The following is a 21,951-nucleotide window of genomic DNA, read 5'->3' on the forward strand; positions in this document are numbered from 1 at the left end:
TTTCTGTACTATTGGGTATTTGTGGATGATTCATAAAATCACATGCTAGTTTTCAAGTATTTAGGAGTTACTCAGATGGTGTGCTGAACCCTGTTTCCCAAGCGGACAGGTTCAGAGGACCCCCGGGGCCCATAGTGTATCGATGCGTTCCGATGACTGATTTCTGGGAACAGCACCGACCTTCTGTCCGGCTCAAGTTATGAGACTCAGCGGCCGAACCAGCTGCTTAAACACATGGATGCAATTAAAGCAGAAACTGCACTGGTAAAAGAAACAGTACTTTAAATAGATGTTTCTGCCCTTATTCAGGGAGTCACAGGCATTAAATCATCTGATGATCAGTGTTGGGTTTTTCCTTATTTACAGCAATCATAATGCTAAATATGCCGGGAAATTTGCATCATAGTTCTGCATTACGTTTTTTTTTTTTACGTTACACAAGATAAAATATTTCCCTTTAAAACCTGATGAATAAATTTGATAAAGTATACCAATGACAGCTGCCATTTTCCCATGATTTTCAGAATGTCATATTTTACAGTTGAATTCATGTGACGGCGAGCAGTGTTCATCACCGTATAAAATTGGCAAAGATTCAAGTCTTTGATTCAGATCCTCTTGCATTGAATGAACACTATGAAAGCAGCATGAATCATGGTTTGTGATGCAATATCGACTCACTGTTCTCCTCTCCTGCAGATGAATCATAGTAGACTTGAATTTGTATAAAATTAAATTAAGTTGTTACCACGTTAACACGTATAACAGTATCCACCCGAATATTTTTATTATTATTTAACGATATCTCTTAATGTAAAAATAAACTAAGCTTGCACGTTCATACCCGTCCAAGAGTTTTCATCATTGGCATTTAATTTTTTTTAATGCAAATTATCTGTGTTTTATGAGCAGCATTACTGTAGCTCCCAGATATTTATTGTTAAATAGAAAGCATGACAAGAAGAATAGAGCTCACACAGCATCATGGGAACAGAGCAACTCTAAGGAGTTCAGCCGCTTCAATACGCTTTATCTGTGCTTTGAAAAAACACTCACTTCAGATGCACGCATTCCCTTTATTCATGATTTATTTATTTGTTTATTTTCAACTGTACTAGTTTATTGCAATCTGGTTAATTCACATTTAAAAAGCAGACATCATCCAGTTGCACTGAAATCAATGATATTCATTTTTACAACATCCATAAGGCCCATGTACTGGAAAATCCAATCAAAAACCATTATGTTTTTTCTTTTTTTCTTTATATGTTTTTTTGTCTTTTTACTGTAATTAGAAAAAAGAAAATATATAACAATAATAATAGAAAGGAAAAATATTACGACTGGCAAGCAATCACAGCACAGCACAAGTACCTATTTACTGCAAGAAATAAATGGTACAAATCAATCAACAAATAAAAAAGGGCTGAGAATATATGCATTGAAAAGAACAAAATTGGCACATATGAAGTTTGATACATGAAGCAACAGAGGACAAGATATGTATTTCTAGAGATTAAAATCAGGCGGAGGGTGTCTTTTCCTTCCATTTATTTTTTCATCTTTTGTCCCCAAAAAATCAAGAAAAAGCAAAAAGAAAACGGGGAGAAAATAAGGAACACACAACCAGGAAGAAGGGACGATAAAAAATACTGCACGTAGAATACCTTTTTCTCTCCATCTCCTTTTTTTTCTCTCCTTTTCTTTTTTAATAGCATATCCCATTAATATTCATTCCCCACCGTTCGTAATAGCTGCGCCTGGTGGCGGAATCGTTAGAGTTTTACATGTGAGTAGCAAATGACACTTTGATTGGCTGTGATGTTGAAATGTTCCTCCCCCACCGGGCCTGGGTCGGGGTTCTAGGCTGAACCGGGTGTCCTGCGGGGCCCGGTCTCACTGTGCGTGCTGGCTCAGTGTGTGGTTCTGCAGGGGAACAGAAGAGAACACATGAGGAGAGAAATAATAAGCTACGTGCCCACACCTCCACCCGTCTCCTTCGCTCTCTCCCTCTATCCATCTCTCTTTCCATTTACCCACCAGGCCTGTCCGTCCATCTCAAGGCTAGCAGCCCCACTTTGACAGAGGAGTTCGAGCTCTGCAGCCACGAGCGAACGCCTTCCTTTCTTCCCATTTTCTTTCTTCTCCACACCCTCCCATTAAATATTGGGCACATGTGCACTTGCGATCCCATTCATCCACCCACGCACACACGCACCACACTTCGTCCTCCGTTTGATTTACAGTTCTCCGTTTCTATTGCAAAAACACTCATTTGTTTATTCTGGAGTATTGGACACATGTTTATGAATCTTTTAAATCTTTATTACAAAGGTTCCAAAATGGGGTTTTCTCATCAATGCCGTAGAAGAACCATTTTTGGTTCCCCAAATAACCTTTCAACAAACAGTTCTTTAAATAACCCTTTCCCCCCCAATATAAAGAACCCTTTCCATGGATGTTAAAGGTTCCTCATGGAACCATATAGCTGCCAATGACACTTTATTTTTAATAATGTACACTTAAAAAAAAATTGGAAATTGTAGAAACAATTTTCACTCAGAAATTGCTAGTAAAATTCACTAATAATGACAAAGAAATGCCAAGTAACACATTTAATTAAACATTAAACATCAAATTCTGATTGTGAGTACTGTAGAAAGACTGAAATACTCCATACATGTCTTAATAATAAAGTTTCCAAAGTGGGGTTTTCTCAGCAATGCCGTAGAAGAACCATTTTTGTTTCCCCAAAGAACCTTTCAGTGAACAACAATTTATAAAAGAACCATTTCTTAATTTAATATTTTGATGATCTCGATGATCTTTTGTGCAATTAAAAGGTTCCACAGATGTTGAAGGTTCTTCATAGAACCATCAATGCCAGTAAAGAACTTTTATTTTTAAGAGTGAAATCTTTGTTTTATTTACAATTTCAGAAAATCATCATACATTGTACGCACAAAGGAAGCCATAATGGCCTAAAAATGGCTTAAAACCAGGATCGCATACACAGATCAATCAGTCGTTGCGTGAGGGGTTAAACAGGAGCAGATATGCACAGGCTAAATGGTTATTGTTTTGTTGTGGGTGTCTCTGGGGAGCTGTTTTTTTTCATGATTTTTTTCTGTGGAATATAAACAATTTTCAGAGAGGAGAGCCAGCAATCATCCCACTTTCCCTCTCAAAGCTCCTTTCCCAGATTAATCTCTCTAAAAGAGATAGGCTGTGTTTTTATGCCCCGATATAAAAAAAAAAAAACTGAAAGGGGAAGACAAATCTGAAGGATTAAACATGTTTTTTCGTTGATAAATACTCATTCTTCTTCTTCGTCCTCTTATCTTAGTGCACATATTTTGCAAATGATTTCTGGGCAGTTCCATCCGAGGAAGGCCAAACCACTGGGTCTTAAAACCCCAGACCAAATCAATGGCAGTCTGTCAGGGGATGCGCGTCTCGCGTCCTCCTTCTCTTTCCATCCCGGCCTCTCTCTCTCTCTTTTCCCGCCCCTCCTGCATGGAACAGAGAGGAGACGCGCACAAGGAGGGCTCTTGAGCGAGGAGACGCATCTCTCTGGGAGCCACTGACCCCATTATGAGAGCAAAGCACTTCTCCTTTTGCCTTCTCTTGCCTGCGCTGCCGCCCCCCTTCCAGCAGAGGCCAGCCTTGTCTATGTCTCGCACTGAGCGCCGCCAGAGAGGAGAACGAGACGGAGGTGCACATCGGACAAAACCCAAACATATTGCAAATCATTTGTCCTCATCATCAAGCACCTGTTTCACATATCGGAATTACACCAAAACGGAATGGGAAAAAGCAACGGCATGGTGAAACGTAACTGAAAATAATCCTGGGACTCACATGACAATGAGCAATGAGTCAATACGGCGTACCTGCCTGCACTGTCACATGTGCACATGTCAAGAGCAACTAACGACCCAATTTACCCAAACCTGCCTTAGCTGAGTCCCCAAGAATATGCTGCTGCTCAATCAATTATCAGTTATTCCCCACAAAGCCAATCCCCCTCCAAACTCAATCTTCACCTGCTGCAGAGCCAAATGCAACTCAGCCATTGTCATTATATACCTGATAGTACGACTCAATATGAAACCAAATTAACATCTGGGTCGCCTATCTTTTCATTTACGCTGATGATCATGACAGCAAAAACAATAAAAACACTAATAATAGTAATAATAATCTCATGTCATTTAATCTCAATTAATTCAGTACTGGCATTGATCAAGCCTTCGTGACTTGTTTTTGACGTCTTAAACTAAGAATAAATGACTACATGTTGTTAAACAGAGTGTTTAATTTCTGGTTTCTGATTGGTCAATACTGCATTCCAGTTAAAACACACAATACAGTGTCAGAGCCCAGGTCTGACTCTAACCATAGTCATGTCCTGAAACCATCCTCACTCGTTCACCCGTACTTTCCTGTCTACACTATACTTTCCTATAAAAAAAGTGCAAAAAACCTTGCATATGTACAAATAATCTATGAAATAAATAAAAAGGAATAAATAAAGGAATAAAATCATAAAAATATATAATAGTAAAAATATATTTATTCAAGAATTGTATTAATGATATGATTATTTTATGATTATTTATTTGTATAATTTATAAACATTTCCATAGATAATATACATTTATATTCATTTTAAACTTAAAATATATACAAAAAATAAAAATTATATATATATATATATATATATATATATATATATATATATATATATATATATATATATATATATATACACACACACACACACACACAATTTGAAATTTTATTTTATTCATTAAAATCTTTTACTTTTGTATAAAAAAAATCTAAATTATAAAGTTATATTAATTCTTTTTATACAATAAGATTATACAATTACATATTGAATATTACATAACAGTTTATAACCTGCAATTTATACACTTACTAATTTTGTGTGTGTGTGTGTGTATTGTGTCTATATTCGAAATGTTGATCAAAGTGAATTTGTTTAAAATACTATTGCATCTTACTCTGTGTGTTTGTGTATTTATTCAAAATCTTTACCAGAGTGAATTTGTTTAAAATACTGTTGCATTCTTGTATTCGCATTCAAATAATGCGTAAATAAGAGCAAGTATGAATTGGAGTGTGCGCATTTGTGACAGATAAAGAGGGAGTGTGTGTGATTGAGTGTGTGGGTGTGTGTGTGTATGGTCTCCCCCAGGTTGTCAGGGCTGTGTGGAGCTGTATTGATTTGGAGGTGGAGGGACAGAGGCAGTGTTGTTCCCTGGGGTCTAGGGTTACACCAGCACTGCAGTGGCCTGATGGAAACTGCACAGTAGGACTGGAGGTGTGCGGGGAGCCCGACCTAACATACAGTACACAACCTCCTTCATACACACACACACACAGATTCTTCACTAAAACAAAAGACATGCGCTCAGACTCCCCAGCGCACACATGCCTATGTACATACCTCCCATAAACACACACACACATGGCCACTAGCCACAATCAACATCCACCATCAGCTTATTTCATGATCTCTGGCATATACGAGCCACTGTGGTATCATACATCTGCTCGGTCTAATCACACACACCCTTATAAACGCAACACACTGTCGCACTTCAGCTGCCCACCGCACGCACCCCCCCCCCCCAACACATCTATTTCCATCACTCCGATATCTCTCTTGAAAGATGGCAGCTGATGTGTGGGCGATCAAACCAGCAACACTTGTTTAAATTAGTTAATCAGTTTGTTGGAACAAACACATTTTCAGGCCGGTCGCAGTTTGTTCTCTTCATCCGAGCGCGTCGTCGGAGGCAGCGCTATTGATTAAGCCGCAGGCGATCGATCGCCAGAATGGTGTGTGTCTCTGAATCTGATAATGACTCGCAATATGACATCAGTGCATTGCAGCTGTAATTGATATATTCTTGAAGGGGGGAAGTTCGAGCTAGAGAGGTGGAGAACACAGAGGAAGGCTGTTTAAACAGTCATGGATGAGCTGCGACTGAACGTGCCACAAGACGCGCATGGACGCATTCGTCGAATCAGTTGCACGAAAATTTGAAGAGCTTGCAAACACGCTCACGGTTCATGTGCTGTTGTTGCAACAGAAATGCGACAACATCCTCTTGATTTCAAGTGCAGTTTTAGGTGCTCATTGTAGTTTTATTCGTACATCTGATCACTGCAACACGAAGAGGGCACGGTGTAATGCACGGAAGAGCCTCCTTACCCTTCCCTCCCTTGGTTTGGCGACGGAGCAGGGGGAGGCGGTGCGGTGGGCAGAACAGCCCCTGCGAGCTCAGTCAATATCTACGCTGTCATTGTTTTCCTAAACTGGTTATAAAAGAGAGGCTAAATCCTGCGGAGCTGTGCACTCCTGGGAAATATGGCCCAGTCACATTACTGATGCAGTGACTGCGAGACTGCTGCACTCACCGAGGGGGAGGAGGAGGAGGGGGAGAGAGAAGGGGGAAGTGGTGGGGAGATAGAGATAAAGGAAAATCAAATCTACGTTTCCCTACACAGCCTCTTTTCACACACAGAGCATGCACATACAGCCGGACCGAGCGGCTGTCATGTCATTTTCAATCAGGGCTGTTTGTGTGTGCAAGTGTGTGTGTGCCGCAGGGCCCCTGGCTCCCGGCTCCGTGGTGCCCCCTGGGGACGGTGCAGTGTCAGTGAGACTCTAATGTGTTGGCTCGTTCTGCAAGAGCGAACAGAGTGAGAGAGAGAGAAAAGAGTGTTGTTGGAGAAGGTGGCCGTTCTGTCAGTAAACTGTTTTTCATAACAGGATTCTTTGGAATTACTGACATCTACGAGCTGACCTCAGAGCAGTGCAAAACGGCGGCTCCCGAGCAAACGCACACAAAGGCATGTACATCCACTGCTATATGATTTGGAACAAAAATCTGTAATATATTCATATATTATGAATGCAAAAATGTCTATTTTAAACATATTACTACAAAATATTTTAAAATTAAATAAAAATTACATATAAATTGTATAAAACATACATAACATTTTTTTAAAAGCTATATATAATTTATACATTTGTATAAATAAATTTGGAAATTATGTTATTTAAATTTATTTTATTATTACACTTTATATATTTTTTAAAAAATGTACTTTATAAATTGTATAAATAATGGTGGCATTTTATTAATCTTTAAAGTTTAATTTAAATTTGTATTTACATAATTACTATAAAATAAAATATCTGTAAAATAAATATACAAATACAATATATTTATAAAATACTGATTTAAGTCTTGTGTCAGTGCAAAAAAAAAAAAAAAAAAAATTTGCAAAGAATACTAATTTAGTCAATATGCCTGTGACCACATATTACTTTATATATATTTATTTTCTCTATCTCTAACAAATAATGTATCAATATATAATAATAGAGGAGAAAGAGCCACTCTGCACTACACACTGTATTACTGTATCTAGATGCTCACTCACACACTCAATTGAATAGACAGTGTGTCTCTGTTCTATCGGGTTTATAAAGTGCTCTCTGCCGAGTCTGTCTGCTGTCTGTATGGCTAAACACAGACAGAGAGAGGAAATACTGAAGCTGATAGAAAAATAGAAGGGGGTTTAGAAAGAAAGAGAGAGGGATTATGAATGAGAAAGACAGAAAGAGAGAGAGAGTAAAGTTGTCAAAAAGAGAGTGTGAATGAGTACGAGAGAAAGAGAGAGAGGGCTTTGCTCTTAGGACGCTAGTCTGTCCCTCTCTGCTCCGTTTTTAACACAAAATGAAAAATCACCTTTGCCGCCTGGTGCACTTTAGAGTAGCTTATTTTTAGACCCGCTTGACAGTCTTCCAATGGCCGGAGACTAGCAGATGGGCTGTCTTAAAGCTTCATATGCTCCCAGCTCTCACCTCCCAGAGACAGGAAACTCACTTGGGAGTGTGCTACAAATAAATGCCCCCCTGCCCTGCCCCTGGATTCCCTCATCCCTCCCCTCTTCCCACCTACTCACACCATTCTCCACCCAGATAGTGCCTGTCCCTGAATTTAGCACCTTCCCTGCAACTCCGTCCTGCTGTACTGAAGTGAACTACACCCACGTCACTGTCCAAATGCTCTCCCCTTTCTGGCCTGACCAGGACTGGAGGTGTATGTGTGAATCTGAATGAAATGTAAAAATAAATATGCTTATGATAGATGACCTAGAAATTAGCTCCCACTAAGCCAAGGTGTACTATTACGAATAAATACTAAATTTTGAAAAAAAAAATAATAATAATACAAAAAATAAAACATTTTATTATTCTTTTATTTTCTTTATTTGATGAACACAAACCAAAAATAAATAAATAAACATAAAAAAGATAAATAAAGAGATATTTACAATACGTAAAGCTAATATTAGTAAAAAAAAACAAAAAAAAAACATGTTTGTATTATATGCCACCATATGCAAATAACCGATACAAGATATACGTGCACCTAAAAGTGTGCACACAATAATAGTGGCATAAAACACACCTGTTCACACTTTCAGATGTGGTACATTTAGATTCATAAACTTTCTTTATGCCTTTAGCAATTTGGAGAGAAGAATCCAGGTGATATCAGTCAAAATCTGTATGGTCGTTTTGCTCTCTCTGAAAAGAGCGGAGGGAGTGATTCCACTATGACTGACCTCCCTCTGACCTCTGTGCTCCAGGGCGGCCTCCTCACATTCATCACACACACGGTCATATACCCCACCATCACACATGCTCTGTTTACACTCATACATACTGTATATCTGACATCGGTACGTCTCTGTCAAGCACCAGGTTGCCAAATAAATACTAAATGTACAGGGGATTAATTATACAGCGATGATGTACATAAGCAACTCGATGATGTAATCTTCAGCAACAGAGTAGAGCTGGCTCTAAAAGTCAACATACGCTGTCGGCTGTCTTTAATATAACATTTGACACATTCTGCAGGCATCAAATAGTGGCACACGACTGGCATACAGACTGACCCTTATACCAGTTAAAGAAATATATAATTACAACCATAATTTGTAGAAATATATATACACTACCGTTTAAAAGTTTATGGTCAGTAAGTTTACTTTTTCATTGCTGAAAAAAATTAATACTTTTATTCAGCAATGGTGCATTAAATTGATCAAAAATTACAGTAATCCTGAAAACAACTGTTGCAGCATTGATAATAATAATAGAGCACCAAATTGACAGCATATCAGAATGATTTCTGAAGGATCATGTGACACTGAAGACTGGAGAAATGACTGCTGAAAATTCAGCTTTGTCATCACAGGAACAAATGACATTTCAAAATATATTCAACTAGAAAACAGTTATTTTAAATGGTTATGTTTCACAATATTACTGTTCCTACAGGTTTTTTTTATCAATTAAATGCAGCATAAGAGACATTAATTTTTTACAATAGATAGATAAACTATTATAAGTAAAATTAGTTGAAAATGCCATTTCATGTTAACAATGCTTAAGACGAAGCTTCCTCAATTTAATTACGTCTACTATGGTATTTTGATCCAAAGTAAATGCTGTCCTTTTGTTGTAAGCAGTCTCTAATATAAAATTTCACACATTCTGCGGGCATCAAACAACAATACGCAGACATAAAGACAGACTACATACAAAAACAACACACGCATGCCTGCACAAGCCCTTATGGACATGCACACACAGTTGTGCATTCGTGAGATCTGTGGAGTGTGGAGGTTCGAATGTTAGATGAGCTCGGTGGCCTCAGTAGAGCCGTGTCATGGGCGATAGCACTGCGCTAGGCTAACACTAGGCTACGCTACGCTAGCTGTGTTCTGCCACTCAGAGATGCACTCAAAGTACACACGCTCTCTTTCCATGTCATAGCCTCACTAAAACCCTCCCTGCTTCCCCTCAGGGAGGAGGTTTTGACTCCAAAGCAGCCCTAAACTAAGACAGAGAGAGAAAACGTATTACGCGGTGAACGATGCGGCGTGCAGAGAGAGCGAGAGATGGCTAGTGTGTGTTATCTACAGCCAGTCAACGTCAACACTTTGTTTTCACAACGATATGTGAGCCTAGCAGGCAGAGTGCGAGTGAGAGCGAGGAGGAAAAGAGAATAGGAGAGTGTGTGAGGTGTGCTGTCAGAGCTGTGTGATTTATAGAGTGTGCTGTCAGACTCCAGCTGCTGAACCAAAGTGTCAGGTTGAGAGAGACCCCTACCAGTGTCTGTGTATTGAGAGAGAAAAAATGAGACAGAAAGAATGAAAGAGGAGACAACTTTTTAAAGGCCATATTCTACACTTCTGTTGCATTTTTTTTTTTTGTCCACTTGTAATGTTAGTGAAGCTTTCTTGAAATCAACACTAGCAATTTTGTTCTATAGGACACAATCTGTCCTACTCAGGTATGACATAAAAAACAATTTGTATGTTGACATCAAACATAAAATTAGGGTCTGATGTGAGACACAAAACAGCCAATCAGAACAGTTCTTTCTGTTTGTTCTCTCTCTCTCTCTCTCTCTCTCTCTCACACACACACACACACACACACACACGTTTTTCCTTGTGGAACGTAAGGCATTTGACATTAATATTTGATAATATTTAATACTCTAAACTTCAACAATCAGTCTCTCCTCATCCATACATAATGATAAATACAAATTAAAAAGCACTATATAGCAGGGTTCCTTAATAGGTGGCCATAGGAGAGAAAAATGTTTGGCCCGCGCTAATTTAAAAAAATATGTGATGAAAATTCAAACGCATAATTTGGCCCTCTGTGAAGACTAAATAAGGAACCCTGATATAGCATTTTACAGCGACTAGAATTAGAAACAAACTGTTTGCTACCATACCTTTAAGACTTTTGACAATACAGACAAAAATCTAAGACCACGTTGAAAATTTGGGATTTAATTAATCTCATTTAAACTAATTGAAATCTAATATAAACTGTTACAGAAGTTTGAAAAATGTAAATAAATGAATTTCCATAAAAGGTATGAAAGTCGTCTTCAGAATACTCCATCTGCCATCAGACGTGCAATCTGGGTTATATGAAGTGACGGGAACAATTTTTGTAAGCGAAGAAAACAAAAACAACAACTTTATTCAATAATTTCTTTGTCAACGGTCTCCTCTGTATCTCTCATTATCACCGTATGCTGGAGTATTCTGATGACGACTTTCATACCTTTTATGGACCTTGACACTGTTATTTATTTGGCAGTCTATGGGACAGTCTTAAGCCTCCAGGTTTTCATTCAAACTAACTTAAATTGTGTTCCAAAGACGAACTGAGCTTTTATGGGTTTGGAATGACATGGGGGTAAGTGATTAATGACAAAATTTTCATTTTGGGGTGAAGTATCCCTTTAAATGAGTTTCTTCTGTGGAACACAAAATAAGATACTTAAAGAAGGTTTTAACTAATTTTATCCATATAATGAAAGTCAACACAACACTAACTGACTTTCATCAAGACATTTTTCAAAATATCTTCTTCAGTGTTCCACAAAAAAATAAAGCCATACAGGTTTGGAACGGCATGAGGGAGTAAATAATGACAGAATCTTCCTTTATGGGTGAACTATTCCTTTAAGATAAAGTCTTCTCATCTGTTATGCTATGTTAATGAGCGAGGCAAACAGAGTGAAGTATCCACAGTTCCCAAACCCTCCAGATCACAGCTGCGCTCAGTGTGCATGCGCGCGCTTGTGCGTCGAGTGTTGAGAGTGTCGAGCAGCGAGAGTCATCTCACCGACAGCGCTTAGACTCATACGTCACTGTCACAGCCACGACAGTTCCAGTCCCGAGCTGGCAACCCGCACGCGAGACAACAACACACACCACGCAGCGCGGAGCTGTAGCGCCACAGCACAACCCTGCTCAACTGTCATATCTGACTGGGGCATGTGCCGTACACACCCCCTCCTTCTTCTGTTGTCTTCACATTTTCATTTCAGCTCGCTTTCTCTCATGTTGCATCTCAACATATCCTTCGCTCTGTCTGTGCGATAAAGGAACAGGCTACCATGAGAGACGGATATGAGAAAACACTTTATAGTGATCCCAGTGGACACATCTCTCTTTTTTTTCCCCCTCTAACTCTTCCTTACCCCCTCCCTCTCTCCCTCTCATGCCAGTCCCCAAATTATTTAATTTAGCGCAGACACCATATCTCCCTATGTGCCATCCCGCTGAAGTTTTCTCTCCCTCCACGTCCTCCTCCCTTCTTTCCTCCACTTTATAGATTGTTCCAAGCAGGGGTATTTCAAGACAGAATCAGGAGTGTGGGTGGGTTCGCTGGAAAATTTGCAAAAGGCATTTACTTCATTTTTATCTCAACATAAACACGCACGTGCACGCTCGCCACCCGAAACCGGTGTCCCACGTTGTAATAAATGAATGCGAATGTGTTGATTTACTCTGAAGATTAGTGCCGCCCCATGGAGAGTGTTTTTGATTTGAATTCGCCAGGCCGGAGCTTTGTTTGAATCTTCATCTCAGCAAGGGCAGAGCAACAAAACAAATGCAAACAGGTAAACAACTTAAACATGTCCCCTCCGATTCTAGTTTACTCCAATGCCTACCGCCTGGAGAATTTCCATCGAAAACAGTGTGGCAATGTAAATCCGTAACACCATGACACACTTCTCACCCGCTCCCGTTTGGTACGGCAGCATATTTAGATAACCGAATACATTAGTGAATGGTTTCATTAGTTCATTATCAACTCTTGGCTAAGTTCCCGCTATTCATCCTATTCTCATATCACGGCTCTAAAGCCATCAGAGACATCCGAGGCCTAGCATGTCAGAAGGCTCAGTGCATGGCTGCAGATTCAGGGATGTCATGGTCTTCGAGAGGGAGCCGTTCTAAACACAGGGCTCATAGCTTTAGCTGGAGACACTATACTGCAGTCCCCTGACAACCCCTCAACCAGCCAGCCAATCAGCAGAAGGTAAGGTGGATTTGAGGAGCTGTAGGCATGTGTGTGTGTGTTGGGGTTAGGGCTCTGAAGAGAGCCCCCTAGATCCCCATTCTAATAACGTACACTGCCACTCCAGACGCAAGGGCAGCTGGGACATGCACACACACACACTGGCACTAATAAAATTGAGCATCACAATAGAAACCTATATCAATATCTACAGCACACAAAAGCAGATTCAGAGCACACCAGACAAACTCTGCCCGTACATTATAAATCTGATATGACGCATAATGGAACAGATTCTATGGATGTTTTTAGAGCTTCTACACTTGTTAACGCCTTGATTTGCTTAATGTGGGTTATATGAGTAAAAATGTGCCTGTATGTTCATATGCCGATATTAAATTTACTTTAAGGCAGCTTTAATGTTTTTTGAAGAAAATGTCTGTGAGTGTTTTGAGCGCATTGCTGTGTTGTTACTAAGGTATTCTTAGTGGCTTTTTTTAATGTACTGCTGTGTGGTTCTGTGAAGGTGATAACTGCCACAAACCAAAAACTATATTCTATGATATTTTGGTTCTCTGCTTTCTTATTAAGTCTATGGGATTTATTTTTTATTTTTTATTTTTTACTTTTTCGTTGTCTACAATGCAAAAATTGTCCAATAGGTTTACAAATTATACTAATTGCATTTTTATTTTTGCCTACATTTTAATTAAATACACTAAAAGTTTGGTGTCTGTAAGATTTTTTTAAATGTCTTTGAAATGAGTCTCTTATGCTCAACAAGGCTGCATTTATTTGACCAAAATACAGCATTAAAGTAATATTATGAAATACTATTAATATTCAAAATAACTGTTTTCTATTTTAATATATTCTGTAATTTATAATTGTTATGGCAAAGCTGAATTTTCAGCAGGCATAACTATAGCCTTCGGTGTCACATGAGCCTTCAGAAATCATTCTAATATGCTGATTTGGTGCTCAAGAAATATTTCTTATTATTATCAGTTGAAAACAGTAGCAAAGTAAAAAACAAAGTAAAAATCTTTACTTCTGATCAATTTATAATGCATCCATGTTGAATAAAAGTTTTTTTTCCAACAAATAAATAAATAAATAAAAATCCCCCTGAGCCCAAATTTTTGCAAGGTGGTATACAGACAACCTTAAAGGCACAATATGTCAGATTTTTTTTATTAAAATATCCAAAAACCACTAGAACAGTGTTATATATTTAGCTGACCTGTGTACTTACATTATCCCAAATGTTTCGAAGAATGTTTAATTCCAGAGAAATAAGCAATTTTAACTAGTGACAAAGACCGTGTCCATAATGTGATTGTGTCGTCTGCCAAATGACGTCATAACCCCTCGATTTCCGGTTTTGTAGAAAACATGGAAACACCAAATACACTTTAATATGGTATGCGTTTTATTAGACAGGTGACGACAGCACAGAGTAGATTTATAACAGAACTTTCAAATGTATCTAGTATGATAATATAGTGCTGCTTCCCCCACCCCACCACATGCGCATGACCGGAAGGAGCGGAAGCGGTCGACTGTGGCATAATAAAAGTTCCGCTGCCTTCGAGCCGTGTGTCACGCTCGTTCAGCGGCCTCGTTTCGCTTCCACGGCTTTCTGTCTCACCCTGCTTCATTCTACTATGTTAATAAATCATTAGCTCATCCATGAACATGATTTCTGCCTGATTACCATCCGATTGCATCGGCTGTGGGGATGAAGACAACAACTCCCATGATTCCACACTTAGTCACGGCATCATCAAACTACGCCTTTGTTTTGAATACACGCCCTCTAGCGGCGAAAACTTACATACTTCAAGTTAAGGATTTAAATGATCTCATAACCCTAAATATAACCAATAATAGTAAAGGTTTCTTGCTTGCAAGGTTTGGAGAAATCAATCAAAAAATCTAATCTACCTCGTTTCCAATATGTGCAACACAAAATACAAATTGTAGTTTGAAATCATACAAGCTCTTCCTCCACCTCTGTGAAAAACGGAAAGTGTGAGTGCATGTGTACGCCCTGATGAACGCCGCCCCCTTACATCACTCCACTCAGCACTGTATGAGAACTCACAGCCCTCAAATATTCAACACTTTCGCAATGTCAAGAGGGGGGGACAAGAAGGCATCAACAAACAAACAAGTGCAAAGAACCCCCTCCTTCTCTCATTCATACACACACACACACACACACACGCACTCACCCATCCATCCAAACTGCTGAGTACAGTTAAATATTAACTAGCGCTAAAGGAAACACCGTACACCCACGTGCGCACATACATGCCAGAGGGGAAGGGATACAGGGCGTGGGGGGAATGCGGTGCCCCCTGGAGGGCTCAATCAGAACCGGCAGTGTGTAAAAATGAGGCGCGCTGTCAGAGAGTGACAGCAGTGCCTATGGAAGGGCCGAAGGGTGGGCGGTTGGGAGTTCACCTGGGGAAACAAAATAACAACTGAAAGAAAATCTACACACACACTCCTTCACACAAAAAGTCTCTGAAGTTTCTAACAAAGGAGTGGAGGATCCAGCAGAGTAGGTCTAGCTGCGCTGATCGGGGCGAAGCATCACTTATTTACCAGCTTACATCTGCACTATTTATGGTGCACCAGGGAGAGGCAGAAAGGAAAGAGGGAGACAGAGAGAGAGGGGTGGGTGGGGGCAACACAGAGGGGCTAAAATATGCATGGGGGCTGGCTCTTTTGGGAGCCAGAAAAAAGAAAATGGGAAAGGGAGAAAGAATGAGAGACATAAAAAGGCGAATGAGAGAGAGAGAGAGAGAGAGTTGGAAACAGTTTGAGGAAGGGAGGGAGTTGGTGGGAGTGTGAACGAAAGAAAGAATTAGAGACAAGATAAAGGATGGAAGCAAAGTTTGCCATAAGGGAGAGGGGGATGATACAGTAACGTGTCTTGTGAAGGCTCATGGGAAGACGAGGATTAACACAGAGTGGGGCCGCACTGGGAGGGCATGCTGGGTAGGGCACGTAGGCCATGCCAGTCCATCCATTCAGTCTTGTTAACAGCATACGCACACATTCAAGTCTCATTTCACCTAGGCAGGAGTGAGGTAAAACCTGGCACGGAGCTGTCTGTGCGGCTGACTGCTCTATTCCTCACCTCCGTCAACGCTCAGGTGGGCCCGGAGTGGATGTGGGGGACCGGAGCGGATGGGAGTGATGCGGTGGGCCCGCTGAGCCATGGGCTGGTGCGAGTATCTCGGTTGGCCGGCCTCAGGGTGAGGCAGACAGTGACCGACAGGGTCCAGCGCTTCCCCTGCTGCTAAATGGACTGACCGGCCATATGCCCAGCGCCGCCGGCCTTATATCACTGTCACGCCGCGGCCGGGGGCTCACGTGGAGGGGTGGGGTGTTTGAACCATGCAGGAGATTTAGGTCACACCCCCCAAGCCCCTAAAATATTAAGTCATGGACCTGAGTAAGCTATTAACCTCACACCCTGCTACTTATAAAGACCCACCCACCAACACACACAAGCAGGAGCTGGAGGGGGCTGCAGGTATGGTGGCCCATAGCTCACAAAGATGAATGTAACTTGGGCTAGGGCAGGATGCAGCTGACCCCAGCAGCCCGTGGCAGCCACTGTGGGCTGAGTTATTCACAGTCCTGCCCCTACTCAATCTGTCTGCCCCATAATCAGCACACAGAGAGAGAGAAACAATCGCCTTTATATACTGGCACTGACCTAGCAACAGTACATTAAGATTATTGTTAAGTTCTTAGCAGACACATTTTGCATTTTATATCTGGACTATTTGTCACTTAAGGGGAGAAATGGGATTAGGAATTGAATGCAATTCATTATGTTGAATGCAAGTCAGATTCAAACACACATCTAAAGGTTTGCTACTCTGACAGCACATGGAAAACTGTCAAGCTTTGGGTTAGGTTTGGGTCAGATTTCATGAAACATGCACAAACTGCTAGACTCCTACAACAATCTCTATCCACAGATTCCAACAGAAGTGACAAGGTTTTGGCTAAGAAATATCTCACAGCAACTGTAAATATGACTGCACCTTATTGTAAACCAAAGAGAGTGCTTATAAGGGTCACAATTTTGTTGACTGAGCATATCAAAATTACGATTCTTAAACCATTATAGTTGGTCCACTCCAATACTCAATACTCCAATCCAAGAACAATCAAGAAAAACTCCAAAAATGGCCATAAAATCTTTCGACAATCCTGCATCCATTGCTGATACTATCGGAATGTAAGGTTGCACCACAACAGACAAGTCCCTAAAGGAGAATCAACCAGTTAGCAGTAACTTTTTTAACCAGTACATTTAGTTCTAGTCCTTTAGAAGGGACTGCGTGGGAAGAATGTGTGTGTGTGAGAGAGATTTAAATTCTGCCTGGCCCTTAGGCTTGGCTGAGATGTCTGCATTTGAGTTGGTGCTTAAATTGATACTATTTTTCACCTCACAGCTCTGTGATATCTCCAGCTAAACTTGAGTCAGCAGATGTGTCTCACTGCTCTGCCATGTCTGCATCCACTGGGAATCATTACCACGGGTCAGGAACATCCAGAGGTGCTTAAAACCAAACCACAGCCACTAGAATGTCTGTATTTCTATACAAAAACATCTTTTGGTTGGGCAATGAAGACACTAAATTCCTGCCCAACAAAGAACAAAACTACACTGCGGTTCAAAAGAACATCAATAAGGAGTATTTAATGACAGATTTCTTTAAGTGTTTTTACACTGACATTGATTAGCATGGACAAACTGACCAGAAGTAAATTCTTTAATTTAAAAAGAGGTGATTTGGGGCTACGTAATAGCAATAGCTAACATTGCCAGTGTGACAAAGTTGAACAGGAATAAATCGCTGTCAGTGAGAACACACTGAGACATACAGTCAGTGAGACATACAGTCATGTCAAAAGGAAAGGGACTTTGGGTGCCACAGCGTCATAAAGGAAAGTTATAGCAAAAAGTGCACAGAGTGTGGCAGCACTTTGTAAACGTGTGTGGCAGAGCTTACTCGCTAAAGTCTATATGTGTGTGAGTGTGTCAGTCTCTGAGTGGAGGGGTTCAGGGCCTCCCTCAGGGAACTCAGATAAAGGCTTCAGTAAAAGAGAGAGAGACTATATCTATCACAGTAGAACAGACAGAAAGAGAAACAGATACAAAGACAAAAAGAAAGAAAATGGAAGAGGGAAAGAGAGAAAGAAAGAAACCGAGACTCATCCGGAAAGAAATAATGTCAAGTGGACAAAGTGTGTTATTGTTACAGTAGGCCAACGGCTTTTGATGAGCTGTCAGACATCAGATTGTGCTGTGAACTTGAGCGTGAACCTGTAGGGCATACAGTTGTCTGTACAGTATCTCTAACTGCTGAAGACCATCTGAACTGTGATTAGTGTACATTCCTTCATACAGTATATATACAGTATATATAATGTTTAGTGGTGCAGTGGTTCTCAACTGGTTTCGTTTGATTGCACACTGGATGTGACCCAACACAGTACCAAAAAGAGTTCATTTAAATTAAGAAAACATAGTAAAAGTAAACAAAATGCCTTTCAAATAAAAATAATAAATGTGTTAATATTTCATATTATGAAGCGTATAAGCCCCAAAATATGCAAAATTATTTATTAAATTAATAAATATGAATTATTCATAATTAAACTTAAAAACACTATAAAAAAAGTTGAAATTAATATTTTTTCTCCCCAGAGTTTCAAGCTGAGAAGCACCGTACTAGTGTGTGTGTGTGTGTGTGTGTGTGTGTGTGTGTGTGTGTGTGTGTGTGTGTGTGTGTTTGTGTGTGTAAGATCACAATGTCTATGAATGTCAATCTGTTTTGTATATGCATTGCAAATGTGAGTGAGAGTGGGCCCGGGACAGGATTCCCAGTTGTCTGCCCTGATGATGCGAATGTGTGTGTGTGTGTGTGTGTGTGTGTGTGTGTGGATGAATGTGAGTTCCAGCAGTCACAGCAGGTGGTGTGATTGATTTGCAGAGTAATGGGTCTAATCGTTACTGGCTTGAGGATGCACCTTGTTTTCTCCTTTAATTCCCTTATTAGCTGTGATCTGTGTCACATCTGTGTCTATCAGGGCTAACTGAGATTGACTACAGAATCCCACTATATCACAAAGCAGACACACATTTTGCTACTACAAGGAGATTCATTGCACATATGACACATAAAATATGATCAGAAAAAATTAAAATATGAACAAGGTGAAGTTCTTACATGGCTTTCTGGAATACTTAATTCTGATCATTCTGGTCCAACAGATTTCCTACATACAGTGGTTGTTGTAGATTCATGTTTCTTATCACTTCTTGTGCCAAATGTGAGTACAAATTGGCTTTGTAAAGCAAAGAGTAACTCCTGTGTAAATGTATTAGGAACAGTGTTTACACTGAATTGTAAGAGCAATATTTTTGGAAAAAAATAAATAAATACATTTTCACAGCCGTTAACACATTAAATAACCTCAACCACCATTGGCAGGTCTTGTATTGTGAATTTTGGACTTATTCACCTGGTTCACCTTGTTGCACTGCCATGTGCTTCTGCATTACTCACCTGGAGCTCAGTTTGGAAGAAGAACTTCTGCGGACACTGGGAACAGTCGTATATCTTGTCCTCCTGTCCGTGGACGGCAAAGATGTGCTGCTGCAGCTTATTGGCCTGAACAAACACTGGGGGGAAAAGGACAGAAGGGAAACAGCAGTCAAACGATTGGCTGAAACGCTTTACCCAAGAGTGTACAGCGAACTGGCTGTGAAAATAGCTGATTCGATTAAGAACTAATCCTGAGTGAGGAATTAAAAAAAAAAAGAAAAGAAAAGAAAAATCCATGACTACCAACTTTCACGCTTTGGGTAGGAGAGGGAGAATAAAAATAATGAATTTTTTGGATTTGAGACAATGTGTCGGCACTGAGGAAAGAGGAAGGGGGAGGGGGGCGTTCTCAAATGAAAAGCTCTCAAACTCTCTTTATCGGAGAGCAGGGGATGACAGCCGGAGATGGAGGGAGAGACAGAGACAGACTAAAGTATCCCCACCAGACCTTGTGATATTTATCAATAAATCATTCCTCTTTCCTCGGGTTTTTAAATTCCGTTCGTGTATTTTTTTATTTTTTTTTATTTCAGTAAACTTAAGTTTGCTGTGTGTGGAGACTATGAATTATTGAGCATCCCTGGAGGAGAAGGCATCCGCTTACTTATTCATGAGCCACACAGGAATAGTGTTAAAGTTTAAAAGAGGACTGCGTACCTGTAAGGGAGGAAAGGGGAAAGAGAACGTGGTGTAGCCAAACAACTCGGTAAAGGTGAAAGAAAGACAGAGAACTAATCCGCAAGGAGGAAGAGAGAGAGGGAGACAAAGGGACGGACAAGGCAAAGAACAAATGATTTAATCAGAGGGATGGAGGGAAGGACGAATAGAGAAGCAAAAGGTAGTGTACAGTGAAAATGGAAGGAGCTGGAACTGGGAGAGGAGTAATAAAGGATGGGTGAGGGAAGAAAAAGTTGAATCGAATAAAAAAACAGTGCGAAATTATCTGGAGAATGGCGTGTTGCAGTTCTGGGGACAATATGGCCTCCAACACCAGTCTTTAATGTTGACAAGCTCAAGTAATGATTTCTGATTCCCAAAGGTTAGCTGACAAACAGTCTAAAGTGACTTTCAAACTAAGTGTGAGGAGACACACACACACACACTGGGCCTGTTTAACTAAATGCACACGTACACGAAGTGTCCCACCCTGGAGAGCGAGAGCGGATTACACTGCCTTTCTATAAACCTGCCCTTTATTCCCTGACCTCTCCTCTCCTGAACACACACACACACACACACAGATCTTCTCACCTCAAAGACATTCAGCATGACAACTGGCCTACAGAAAAAGCTAGTATAGTTTGTATGTGATACTTTACAGCGTACAAAATGGCCACTGTGATTTGATTTGGACTCTTGTTTGTCGATTCTACTGAGGTGCCTTCTGGTCCACTGAAAGTGGAACGTCTGACAGGGGCTCGATCTGCCCAGGGGTCATGAGTCCCACCAGGCATCGCAGCGGGGAGATCAGCTCTCATTAGCTTTAGCATCAGCTCAGCAGGTCGCCTGCATGAACCGCAGCCTCCTGTCTCGGCCACGTTGAACTTTATTAACCATTGTGTGCTTCTGCATTAAGAGTGTGTCATAATATCTCTCTTCTATCTCAGCTCTAGTGAAACTGATCATGATTTATATAATGTAGTTACATATATGTACAGTATATGTGTATATTTTGATCTTATATGCATTTCAGAAGCCATAAGTTGATCCGTGTTCTCAAAGTGAGTCCATGCCTGGTCTTTCTTCTCTCTCACCAGGATGAACAATGAATTAAATAGTTAATTCAGTTCAATTAGCAGGACAAGGAGGAGAAATGGAGCAGAGGAATGGAGGGGAGAGAGAAGGCTGAGTGGTGGCGATGAGGATGAGATTGAAAACAATAATGTAATAGATGAGACAAAATGAGATGAGAAAACCAAAAGAAGGGAACCGAAAAGACTAAAAATAAAGAAATGAGGCCGAAAGAGAAGAAGAGAAATGAGATGAGGAAAAACGGATGGGAAAATGTGATCACAAAGGAAGATAACTAAAAAAGCGAGAACAAGAGAAAAAAAGAGGTGAGAAAACAAGTGCAAAGAAAGAATGCAAGACTAAAAGTAAAGAAGAGAAGAGAAGAGAAGAGAAGAGAAGAGAAGACAAGACAAGACAAGACAAGACAAGAGAAGAGAAGAGAAGAGAAGAGAAGAGAAGAGAAGAGAAAAAAAACAAGATAAAAACAAACCAAAAGAAAGGAAATAACACACAAAGAGACAAGAAGACGTGAAAACAGGTTAGATCAGATCAAAATATGTAAAAACAAATAAGTATAAAACTGGAAAAAATAGAATAAGATGAAAAAGAGAAGAA

The 21,951-nt window shown here is 40.2% G+C and overlaps 1 protein-coding gene across 4 annotated transcripts in view; it reads right to left on the reverse strand.

Moving 5' to 3' along the window:
• Positions 1 to 1,062: 1,062 nt before the first annotated feature.
• The window catches only part of znf423 (zinc finger protein 423), a 154,597-nt gene continuing 133,708 nt past the window's right edge, over positions 1,063 to 21,951 (reverse strand). For all 4 annotated transcript variants that reach the window (XM_042744156.1, XM_042744157.1, XM_042744155.1 and 1 more), the window contains 2 exons: positions 19,567 to 19,682; positions 1,063 to 1,926 (listed from right to left, as the gene is read on the reverse strand). In XM_042744156.1, the coding sequence (XP_042600090.1) occupies positions 1,897 to 1,926; positions 19,567 to 19,682 (146 nt within the window). In that variant the 3' untranslated portion in view covers positions 1,063 to 1,896. The remainder of the gene's footprint in view (positions 1,927 to 19,566; positions 19,683 to 21,951) is intronic.

Source organism: Cyprinus carpio, chromosome B18 (genome assembly GCF_018340385.1).
Source record: "Cyprinus carpio isolate SPL01 chromosome B18, ASM1834038v1, whole genome shotgun sequence".
NCBI lineage: Eukaryota > Metazoa > Chordata > Actinopteri > Cypriniformes > Cyprinidae > Cyprinus > Cyprinus carpio.